General features: G+C 35.8%; 1 protein-coding gene across 1 annotated transcript in view; it reads left to right on the top strand.

Annotated features, from left to right (window-relative positions):
* Positions 1–12145, top strand: part of LOC576717 (protein disulfide-isomerase A5) — a 31613-nt gene extending 19468 nt beyond the window's left edge. The window contains exons 15-24 of the mRNA XM_031000291.1: positions 526–665; positions 1328–1398; positions 1963–2091; positions 2834–3029; positions 3909–3976; positions 4938–5019; positions 5986–5998; positions 6844–6912; positions 9234–9481; positions 10406–12145. Of these exons, the coding sequence (XP_030856151.1) occupies positions 526–665; positions 1328–1398; positions 1963–2091; positions 2834–3029; positions 3909–3976; positions 4938–5019; positions 5986–5998; positions 6844–6912; positions 9234–9481; positions 10406–10608 (1219 nt within the window). The 3' untranslated portion in view covers positions 10609–12145. The remainder of the gene's footprint in view (positions 1–525; positions 666–1327; positions 1399–1962; positions 2092–2833; positions 3030–3908; positions 3977–4937; positions 5020–5985; positions 5999–6843; positions 6913–9233; positions 9482–10405) is intronic.
* Positions 12146–12508: the final 363 nt, after the last annotated feature.

Here is a 12508-nt window from a genome sequence, read left to right as displayed (position 1 = left end):
ATACTTATTTAGAACTTCCCTAAAAAAGGTGAGGCTTGGAAATGTCTTCAAGTGGGAAAATAATGACTATTAGTTGTCAAATCGACTTTAGGGCTATAGAGCCCAAAAGTAATAGTCTTGATTTTCAGACAATTGTACCGAATGGTCATACGTTTTATGCTGGGCAAAGATTCAATCAGTTTAATCTTGGCCATCACAAGAAGTGGGTTATTGATGTAGACAAATGCTGATGTACTCTTTACAACTCTTTTCATGTATGTTATTACCAAAGAAGAAAAAAAGCCAGTCAGTCACTCAATAGTGTCTGACAGGGAAGTCTAGCAAGTAAACGGGTTTCCTTGCATAATTTAAATATTAGGACACTGCTAACGTTTAAATTTCACAGATAGGACATACATGACATATTCATAATTCCTGCAAAATTCTACAGAATTTGAGGTTGGCTGCAAAAGGGACATTGTATCTTTAAGCCTTATGTCAGTTTTGCCTTCTTTTTATTCACATGTATATATTATTTTCTTTTAGTCCACAGGAGCCCCCTCCACCCCCACCCCCTGAACCATCATGGAGTGACTCAGAATCTGAAGTGGACCATCTCACCGATGATAACTTTAAATCTTTCACCAAGAAGAAGAAGCATACCCTAGTCATGTTTTATGCGCCATGTAAGTAGCTGAGAGCTCAACATTCGTAATGATCTGTCGAGACAAGCATTCCACATTTTGTGCTTTGCGTCAACTAATTTGATTCTGAGCCCTTTTATAAATATACGAGGTACATAAAAACTAATTATGAAAATGTCTGCGCACATTGTGTCCAATTTGTTGCATGATCATATTGTGTTTGATATCCAGAATTTTTAAAATGAATATAAGCTATCATATATTAAGTTGGTGACACGATGAGAGGTTCAAAATCACTGTTTTTCAAACTAAGTTGGCAGTTTTTCTCCTTAACAACATAGGTATTAACTATGTATGTTGTTTTCAGAGACATGACATTTTATTAGAACAGTGTAGCAAGAAAAAAAAAGATGTAACTATTGCTAATTTGAAGAAGAAAAAAGGCACAATTTAGCCCTTTAAAAACTCTTGTCCTGCAAGAGTTAGGTAAATGTGTTCGAAGGTATGTTTTGGGAAATTTTCTCAAATTTCTACAAATTTTAATTTGTAATGAATATCTTCAAATATGCTATTCAAGTTTTATAGGCATGTCTGGAACTCTTTCAAGCTTTTTGAGTAAAACAATAAATAACAATAATTAAAAAAAACAGTCCTCCCCCCTCCCAGTTCACTCATTCGTTCATTCATTTCTATTGTGCTCTCAGGGTGTGGACATTGTAAGAAAGCCAAACCAGAATATATGGGAGCAGCTGAGGAATTTAAGGAAGAAAATAAAGTAAGTATTTATCTTTCGATCTACAGGTAGATATAAATATGTGATTGAATACTACCTATAGCAGATATTCCTTCTGATAAACAGTGAACGTGTAAACTTTTCATCCGAGCTTACAAGAAGAAAGGAAGAAGTCAAATGCTTCAAGATGTCCTTCCCCCTAGGCAAAATGAACTGAAGCTCTTTACTCTCATTTGTCAGTTACTATGAAAGAATTAGTAAGAAAAAGGAGAAGAAATAAACACATGCTGATAAAAATTACAAGAGACAATATAGTGTTGATAGTGTTTGAGCAATGTCCGATTAAAAATAGGAAATTTATGAGATGTTGAAGTTGTCATCAGTGAAACATAATTTGGCAACACTGGTTGTATCTTGCAAGCTCCTCTCCAATCTGCCCTGTACAGATAATTACATAAACCTTCATTTTCTTAGTTTCTGATGTTGTTAGCGACTTGTTTCATATGTTAGAGACATACCTAGTTATGAATGAAGTTCTTTATCAATCCAGAATATTAACTTGATATTGGCAAGAAATTCATTAAAAAAAAAAAATTCCTTTGCCAGGTTTCCTATGCTGCAATAGACTGCACAGAGCACAAGGATTCTTGTACAGCCTTTGGTGTAACAGGATACCCTACCATCAAGTATTTCAGCTACGGCAAACTGGTACAGGACTACACCAGCGGAAGAGAGGTAAGGCTAGAGCAAGTTGGGAAATGGTTCATGGTCTTGTTTTGGGAGTGCAAATAACAATCTTGTGTCTCATTTTCTCTATTTAGTGAGAATTTTAGATTTTCACAGTTTTACTTTGGAAAAATTGAGAGAAAGTATAGTTTCTTATTGACAAAAAGTGGCCAAAAGTGGCAGAAAAGCTAGTTAAATTAGATTGCATTACTTTAGAATTGTTGAATGCCCCAGAATGAGAAGCTGAAATACAACTGTGACTGTATTTTGATTTAGATCGAAGTTTTGCTGACTTTAATATTTTGAGTGTCATTGAACTTGAACATCTGTCAGAGAGAGAGAGAGAGAGACGAAGGATACATATTTCATGTATCGTTGATTGACATATTGTACATTACAGGAAATACCATGAGTGTGAATTACTGTCACTCAGGTATGAAATGTACACAGACAGGACTTTTAACAATGGAAAGCTTGTAAATTACAGGAGAGAAGAAATCTACAACAAAAACGGAGGAGTTGATTTCTTAGCCCTAATTGGTAAACAAGGAGGAATGTAATCTACATTGAATGGGTGGGGAGATAAATCTCGGATGCAGGTGAGAGATGCTAGAGTTCAAAAGTTCAACTAAATTATGGATTTGAACTGGGACCTCTCGGTTACAGGACCACTGCTCTACCACAGAGTCATCGCTTCTCTTCAATGTTAACCCCTACCTTTAATACCTCATCTCTTGTCTCGTCCTTGCAGGAAGCAGATTTCATACGCTTCATGCACAACCAGTTGAGCCCTGGCTCTGCCCCCAGCGAGCCCCCACCCCCTCCACCGGATGTAAACTTCTGGGCGGAGCTGGACGGAGGAGAGAATGTATTCCAGATTGACGACTCCATTTTTGAGAGCTTCCTGACTTCCAGCCCATCTGTTTTGATTATGTTCTATGCTCCATGTAAGTAGTTGTGCTTTGTGTAAAATTGTCGGAGGTAGAAAAGCGAAATTTCAATTCAAGGTTTATTAAAAACATGTGTCGCAGCCCAATGGCTGAATTGGTCATATGTACAGTACCTCTGGCATATTTACCTCTGGCATATTTACCTCTGTCATTTTTACCTCTGGTACTTTTACCCCTAGCATTTTTACCTCCATTTTGTGAAAAAATTGTCAGAGGTAGAAAAGCGAACTGAGATTTTAATTTCTGTCATTATTACCTCTGGCATATTTACCCCTAGCATATTTACCTCTGGCATTTGTACCCCTGACATTTTTTTTACCTCTGGCATTTTTATCTGTCACCAGTAGCTGTTTGGTGCATTCTCATTGATGGACAGCCCATGTGAACCCTAAGACAAGTTGTCCAAAAGTCTATTAGACTGACATGTTGGTCTAACGAACCTCTCACATGAAGTTGTCAGCAGGCTTATGAGACTGATGTTGTTGGTCTCGCATGATGTAGATCACTTGCGGTGTAGCTTTGCTTTTTGTGATTTTTTCATTCATTTCATGTGGTCTTTCCAGTCTTCAGAGGTGTCATGCATGTTCTGTAAGCCATGAATGATCTATCGCAATCATTTTTTTTTCCAATATTTCTTTCTACAACGATTGTTGATCTAGTTCTTTTCAATATACCACATTAGTATGTTCCTACCTGAAATTAATACATTATTGATAATTTGTCATTAAATTTGATATTTAATAAAAACGAGCAGAAGCAAAAAGTTGCATTGCAGTAGCTCTAGGTTCATGTAGATACTTCTAGATTTTCCACATTATGAATGAAACTTGTGATTTTTAACAATTGTTTATTCAATTTTCTTGTTCTGATTCTTAGGGTGTGGACATTGTAAGAGAATGAAACCAGCATTTGCAGAGGCAGCAACTTTAGCTAAAGAGCAAAATGTAAGTTTCCCAATTTCTCCATTTTAAATTCAAATTTTTAACAGAATAGAGTGTAAATACAGTTCAGGACAATCATCATCAAATCACACCACACAGTATCTCCCTTCTAAATGTTACAGTGTGTAGGAGACTGTAGAAAATTTGCTTTCTATATTATTTAAAGCCCCTCTAAAGTGTTGGGAGCCCCAAATTTGCCAAAAATTTGATGGCAAAATTTTACTTTAATTGTATTATAATGTGAAAGAGGATGTAATTTAAAGCCCCGCTGCACTACTTATAGCTACTTGCGCCCTCTATATAGCAAACAATGCCTAATCTGTGAACGTTGGTCCCCCATGGTCCCCTTTTTCTTATGTTCATTGAGAGCCGATTTGATGAGATAACCACATGTCAGTGACCATGCAGGGAGGTCTAATTGCTCCTTGCCAAACTGGTGCAGATAGGCTTTAAGACACACTTCTGCAAAGATTTCCCCCAATAAAATGTCTTTGAAGACAAATATTGAGAAAAGTGTACATAACTTTGGTTTTCTGTTGTATGCAGAAAACCTACATTTTGTATTCTTTTATCAATATTCTACTTCAAACACATTCTAAGAAAAAAAATGCTTGCAGAAATGTGTCTTATATGAAATCCTCTTTCACATTATGATGCAATTTAGTAAAATTTTGCCATTAAATTTCTGGGGCTCCCAACACTTTAAGGGGCTGTAAGTAATTAAAAATAATAGTAAAAGAAAGTCAAAAATGTATCATTTCTTTCCCATCCGAGATGACCATTACAATTCCACAATACTTCCTCTCTGAAACAAGCAGTTTGAAGAGAATAACAAAAGCTAGGGGACATTGTGTGAATGGACTAGATAGCACTTACCGTTCTCGTTAGTTTATTAATTGTGTGTAATTTCTACCTATTTAAGATTCTCAACTAATTAGAGCTCATATTTCTATTTTTTAATTAGCTACCAGGAAGGTTTGCAGCTGTTGATGCTACTGTTGCTGTAATGACGGCATCAGCCTTTGAAGTTAAAGGATTCCCAACCCGTGAGTATAAAGCATCAACTTTTGTCAGCTTGGTTTGAGCTACCTTAGGCCTAAAATACAAACTTGTTGTATTGCCCTTTGGGTGCCAAAACATGGGTCGGTCGGTCAGAATTTTTTATATTTAAAAAAAAAAAATTTTGGTCGTCCTCTTTTGGCCGATATTTTTTAGATTTGAATGTTGTTGTTTTTTTCTTCTTTTTTAAATTTTTTTTTCCTGCCCTCGTTTGGCTGATATTTCTCAGTTTTTAATGCTTTAATACATGTGTTTCAACGTCATCATTCCATTGATATCTTTTTCACCTCATGATTATCCATGGTTTGCACGAGTGAGAATTTTGGAATAATTTGATTTAATGAATTTATATCCCATTTAAACAAACAAAATACATATTTTTTTATTCATTAATATAAAAAAAATATAAAAAACGGTTTAAAAAAAAACTTTTTTAAAATGCCGACCGTAGATTTTCAGATTTTGGGGTCGGTCGCAAAGGGCAATACATCAAGTTTTATTTTTAGGCCTTATGTAAGGCAAAGCCAATTTTTCACAATTTTGATGAGAAAACAGTAAAGTTGGTTAATAATCAGATTGCTAAACATATTAGTAAAATTTCAGAATAAGGTATGAATGTAATTATTAGAATGCAGTTGATGGAGCAATAGAATTCAGGGGGGGGGGGTCTAAAGGGTTTAAAGATTATTTGACAGACAGTTATTCAGATGTAATCGGAAGATGTTTGCAGTGCTTTTGAATCAAGGATAAATATTATGGTATCTTGGTTTGGCATGAAAGAAACTGTTAGTTTCAATAGTAATACTCAATTGATAATTACAACCTTGTTTTACACATTTTTGATTAGTTTACACTGTCTTATTTTTTTAAACATTGTTTGTCACCAAATGATATAATCCATTATTTTCTCCTTTGTTCTTTACATGTCTTGGTTCCATATTGACCATCAATAGTGAAATATTTCAAGTAAGTATGGTAGACATCATCACACTTCTTTTTGTGTTGCATGAGCATTATAACCATATTATGAGAGGCTCCAGCTGAAATTATGAATTTTCTGAGGTGACTGGCAGAGTACTGAGGGGTGCTGCCCCAAAGAAAATAGTAATAACAATAATAATAGTTCAGTTCTTGTGTAGTGCATGATAACATCTCTATGCGCTTCCAAAGAGCTTTGGAAATTATACCCCTGTGCCAGTCACTCAAGAGAATCCATAATTTCACTCTTGGTAGTGCCTTTGAAAGAGTGCTTGGATATTTGATTTATATTCTTCATTAAAACTTTAAACTTGTATGCGTAAACTATGAAGAAATAAAGCTAAAGCTACATGAGTCTATTGCTGGTTAGTCTACCATAGAATACATGGCACAAAAATCTGGACAATTTTTTACTCTTGATAGTTCTAAGATTTTTTTTATTAATAATAATACTAATAATAATCTTTTTAAAGTCCACTCCAAATTTTATTAAGGTAAACCGAAAATGGAAATTCTTTTTGCCCAATTGATCGTGAGTCCGGCAGCCACTGAGCAGCGCCAGATCGACGTTGCTCTATCCCTTATTGTTGAACGCCAAACAAGGTAGTAGCAACTCCCGTCTTTTAACGTCTTTTGGTATGACGCGGCCGGTGTTCGAACCCACGACCTCCCTGTTATGAGGCGTACTGACTGAGCCAACACACCGGTAGAAAGTCTGCTTAGTAGCAACATGACTTTTTACTCAATTTTTATTTTCTATTACAATTATTGAATTTATATTATTTCATGTTTTTGTACTGATATTGATTTTTTTCTTCTTCATATAATTGCAGAAATGGAAAAGAAGATATGACCTATTCAGGAGCGAGAACAGCAGAGGCACTTCTTGAATTCATCAAAGAGTACGTAATGATGTGTTTATTCTTTCATTGGACGGTGTACCAGTTCCAGTGGTGTCTATTTATTGAAGTGGTTGTTGAAGTAGAGACATTATGAAAAATACACTTTGTTAATTCACCTTAGTTGGAATCAAAATTTAAAACAGCAGTGACTAATAATGTGTGAGATATTAAGTCTTTATCATTATATTGCGTGCTTAATAGGTGGCCGTTGATATATTTGAATTTTTGTCTTTTTCTGCACGCAACAAAAATCTGTTACGTTTGTTGTGATCTGTGCCAAAGTAAGTACCTCCTTTAATTTGACTATATTTCAATTTTGATTGTATAATGTAATAAAAAGTGGGTATTATCAGTGAAAATGTTTGCATACCATTGACTGAATTTGAAATTAGAAACCTGAAACCCTGTACACACATATGTAAAAATGTATTTGCGATCACGGACGTGTATGCGGTGTGAACTGTGTCATGTCCCCAGAGTTGCGGGGGTGCTGCCAGTCTCTTGATCGCTCGCAGAAATATTGTGCCTTGACTTGACTTGGTGTAATCACTGTATTTTTATCTTGTATCTACCGGTAGCTCTTTTATATTGCAACTTTCATTAATCAATTATTGTATATTATCAGCTTTTTAATATCGTTAGAAAGAATTAAGTTTTTATAGTTCTTGCTTTACCTTGCTTGCTGGACATAAGGGTCTTAGGTACATAGCACAGTTACGGGGGTGCTGCCAGTCTCTCTATCGCTCTCAGAAATATTGTGCAGTGAATTGACTTGACGTGGTGTAATCACTGTATTTTTGTATTGTATCTACCGGTAGCTCTTTTATCTTACAACTTTCATTAATCAATTATTGTATATTGTATATTATTAGCTTTTTATTATGGTTGGAAAGAATTAAGTTTTTATAGTTCTTGGTTGCTGGGCATAAGGGTCTTAGCTACATAGCTCTAGATAACTGAAAACAAGAAAAAAGACCAGTAACCTATGTAAAAGTTATTGTTTGTAAATCCCATTTTAACAAAACAAGAAGTCAAAAAGAGCCTGTTTGAGCAGGATAGTGCATTTTACCCTGTTTGATATGTTATACATCAAACAAGAGTAATTCTATAGGAGTAATTTTAATTGCTTCATTCTTTTAATTGATGTTTATTGTGTAATTGTATGTGGGTATAACAAAACCTCAGGGAGTTTGGCGTCCATGTCATGCATAGTTGTATGCCACAGCCCTCTGGTTCAGGTTCTCTTTACCAAGGCTTTTTAATATGATTAAAAAGAATTAAGTTGTTAAAGTTCTTGCTTGCTTGCTGGGCATAAGGGTCTTAGCTACATAGCTCTAAAAAAAGCTCTAGAAAAGCTCTAGAAAACTAAAAACAAGCTCTGGTTAAAGCACAGTAACCAATGTAAAATTTATTGTTTGTAAATCCCATTTTAACAAAAGAAAAAGCCAAAAAGAGCTTGTGACGGTGAGCAGGAAAGTGCAATTTCCCCTGTTTAATATGTTATACATCAAACAAGTAATTCTATAAGAGTAATTTTAATTGCTTCATTCTTTTAATAAATGTTAATTGTTTAATTGCATGCGGGTATAAAAAAAACCTCAGGGAGTTTGGCATCCTGTCATGCATAGTTGTATGCCACAGCCCACTGGTTCAGGTTCTCTTTAGAATCCAAGGCTAAGGGAGAAAACCCTAACGGAAAACCATGCCACCGTGACAGCATCGAGGGCGATTGACGATACGGAACTCCGACATCCTTTGACTAGTCACTGCAGGGTCTAGTGGTTCATACCCGTCCTGGCTTGTCCTCGCCGGTGTGAAATTGCCACCAGTTCCCCGAGAGAGTGCCATTAATAACTTGCAAGAGCTACCTGTACTTACCTATCTTTGCAAGCCGCCTTCATTATTATGTTATTTAAAAGTGAAGGCGGTCATTGTCTCTTCACAAAAGACAGCTACTACTACTACTGCATCAAGCTTATAGAAAATCACTTTGCCTATGCTCTTCAGACATGCATGTTAGGGTGGTGGTGATGCGTTTTTTTCTTCTCCCCCCCCCCCCCAAAAAAAAACTATTTTGCTCTTTACGCCACTGCTTTAGTGGTTACCATTATGTACCAATATTTGGCTCGCATGATTTAAAATTTGGGCCATCCCTAAGAAATCCTGGATCTACGCCTGAGCACATATTTATTTAACCCCCCCCCCCCCCCAAAAAAAAAAAAAATCCTGTGGAGTTTCCACGGGTCCTGCTAGTATACTGATTATTTGCCATATCATTTCTATATCATTTATATCTCTTGTCTATCTCTTTATCTGTACAGCCCTGCCAGTGTGCCACCACCTCCACCCCCTGAGCCAGCTTGGAGCGACGTTCCCAGCGCAGTCAACCACCTGACCGGTCAGACCTTTGGTCAGTTCATTCAGGACAACACCCATGTACTGACCATGTTCTATGCTCCATGGTGCGGTCACTGTAAAAAGGCCAAGCCAAGCTTCCAGCAGGCGGCAGAGATCTTCAAGGATACACCAGGCAGGAAACTTGCTGCTGTCGACTGCACTGTAGAAAAGGGTGAGTTGATATCCTACTGTTGTTTTTATTTTAGTCCACATCATGAGAGTTTTCTTTTAAACTGGAGCCCAACTGGTAAAAAACAATCTGATGCTTGCAGGACTGCAGTGTAGATTTGACATTGACTTTGTACATATTTAAAACGTTGTTGACATCTGTTCATGTTGGTGATTGCAATTGCAAATTAATGATTGTGACTGCAAACATGGCTATACATATTTGAGAATGAAATCAACCTAGTGTGAAAAGTGTGCAATTTTATCCATCTTTCTGACCTGTTAGAGCCAAGTTTTTGGTATGTACTACAGTCATTGCAAAATCTATACTGTTGTCCTACATTTATCGGTGCGTGAGGTGAGCGGAAATGATTTCGCACTTGGACTGTCTGGTCTGTAGCTTGGTTTACGCAACGAAGCAGCTCAGGCCTACTTGTGTTTTTTTGTATTAACTTTAATGTGAAAGAGTGGAATCAGAGTTTGTATTTTGATAGATTAATAGGAAATTCTACTAAAGGTACAACTTAACGTTTGAGAAATCCATGTTGAATGAATGAAGTTCCCCAGCTATCCTGGAAATCAAGGGAAATCTCTAAAATGAGGGTGTTTTTTTTTTGTCCAGTTAGGGAAAAGTCAGGGAATTAAAAAAAAATTACTCAGTTCAGGCCGAGAAAGACAGTAGTCGGCCTCTTTAAAGTTTTTTTGTCTCGCGTCCAAACTGCTTTTCCACTTTATGAATGGCCATAGTGACATTCCTAACTAGAATTAGGTGGAGACAATTATGGAATTTTTAAACCCCATCAGGGAAAAATCAGGGGAAAGGGAGGAATTTTGTTTTTAATGACATGCTGTGAACTCTGTAATGACTCTCTCTCTCTCTCTCTCTCTTTCTACCCTTTACACCATTTATCTCCCTTTTTTTTTACAGGTCTTTGTGAACAATATGAGGTTAAGGGGTTCCCCACCCTCAATCTATACAGCAACGGCCAGTTCGTAGAGAAGTACACCGGTGGTAGAATGGCAGAGGATTTTGAAGCGTACATGCAGAAGACTGAACTACCAGAACAGACATCGGAAGAAACCCCAGAAAGTGAAAATTTAGATACACCAAAAAAGAAGGTTGAGCTATGATAGGGTCAGAGTAAAGATACGATTCAGTAGACTAGTTTACAAATGTTTTCAGAGTTGTGATGTTTTTTTTCCCCTCAGTGTCTTGTGATTTAATCACTGCACTCTTTTGTCATGAGTTGTTGTAACTCAACAAGCTGAATATAGGTTTTGTATATTTGATGTTGCTTTGTTGAGCGATTCTTTAGTTTGTCGGGAGTGACCATTGTTGTGGAGGTTGGCATAAAAATGAATACATTGGTCAACTTGTCTACTTATAATCAAACTTGAAAGGTTGTGTGTTTTATGGGAAGTTTAGAGGGATAGTATTGTATTATCTAACATAAATACCTGAACTTAATCTATTAAAGTAAAGTTAGAAGCTCCTTGTTTGTTCCATATTGCAAATTGGCAACTCTCATCATGACTCACACAAGCATCTTTTATCCAACACAGGATATGTAGGCCTACACAATTATTTTTTTCTTCAAATCTTCTCGTTAATCAAGTAGACAACCGTTTTTCTCATACATTGATTTACACATGTAGTGGACAAGTAATACTCGCTTCCTTCTACCAGACATGAAACAGCAAAGAAGAATGAGAAGGTGAACCTGTAAAATCATCAGAAGGAACACCAGGAACCTGTTTCACAAAGCTTTTTTTCAATGATAAATGACAAAAATCAGTGACAATTCTGCTGATAACCAATCAGAAGCAATGATTTCACTAGCTTATAACAAAAACTCATTTGTCACTGATGACAAGTTTTGTGAAATGGGGCCTAGGTCTTATCATTTGAACTTTTCACAGTTGGGTAGATGGCCAACAACACTGCCAATCCTTGATTCCTGAAAGAATTGATGATGCTTTATTCAGTTAAGACTCAATACTGGTATATATTATATCTTTGCTATTAGAATATGGTTCAATAATTAACAAAAAGGAATTGTTTGATTTAGGGGAATGCATGTAGAGTAAAGAAAAATGTAGAAGTTAAGGCTTCAGGGTGGAGGGTGCACTTTATTTTATTCCCCAATATATTAGTCACCAATACGCTAAAAATGGTAGAATAAAATTTGCAATTTACATATCAGCAGTATACATAGCATTTATTTGTTATTTTCCAAGGAACATTAGAATATATGGAACCTAGAAGAAATATCATCTACATAAAAATATAGATTGAGAAAGTGATACTTTGTTTGTTTTTTGTTTGTTGTCTTTTTAAAAGTTAATCCATTTTCAAATATTAAAGCTGTCTTTCAAGTGCTTATGACCGAGTTTACGCAAATGACATTTTATCACGCAAGAAAAAAAGTGTGTTGTCGCACTCCTTCTTTTAAAGTGAATTTAATCAAAATTGCCTTTCTTCAGAGACATTTTACTTTATTTTTTTAGTGTATTTTAGTTATCTTGTCTTACAGGAAAAAAAAGAGTTTAGCCTAATGTTAAGTTTTCTTTTTCTATCATTTCATATTAGTTTTCATATGCTACACAAAAGATATAGAATGTATATTTAAATGATAGCTAAAACTTGTCTTCCATAATTCAACTAGCTTATTAGTTGTTACCATATTTATAGATTGTCAAAATACAAGTTTATCATTATCTCACTATGACAAGAGGTTGTTGGCATTAATGGACATATTTGTGTAAGATACTCTTTAAGTGTCCAGGTGAAATGTATATATTTTCATTGTCTTTATGAAGTACACAAGGTCAACAATACATGCTCAATAATGTAATATACAATGTATGTAGATAAATTCCAAGTCAACTTCCTGGTAAACATGTGGATTACTGTGTACTGTTGACATTGCGCAAAGTAAGGGAGGCTATTCAAGTTGCTGTTTCACAAGACTGAAGAATAAAGAGAGATTGCATCACTCCCGCTCTAATCTGGTAGGTGGTAGGAAAATAT

This window comes from Strongylocentrotus purpuratus, unplaced genomic scaffold (genome assembly GCF_000002235.5).
Source record: "Strongylocentrotus purpuratus isolate Spur 01 unplaced genomic scaffold, Spur_5.0 spur5_scaffold_6, whole genome shotgun sequence".
Taxonomy (NCBI): Eukaryota; Metazoa; Echinodermata; class Echinoidea; order Camarodonta; family Strongylocentrotidae; genus Strongylocentrotus; species Strongylocentrotus purpuratus.
Note: the sequence above shows the minus strand (reverse complement) of the source record. Positions and strands in the feature narration are given on the sequence as shown.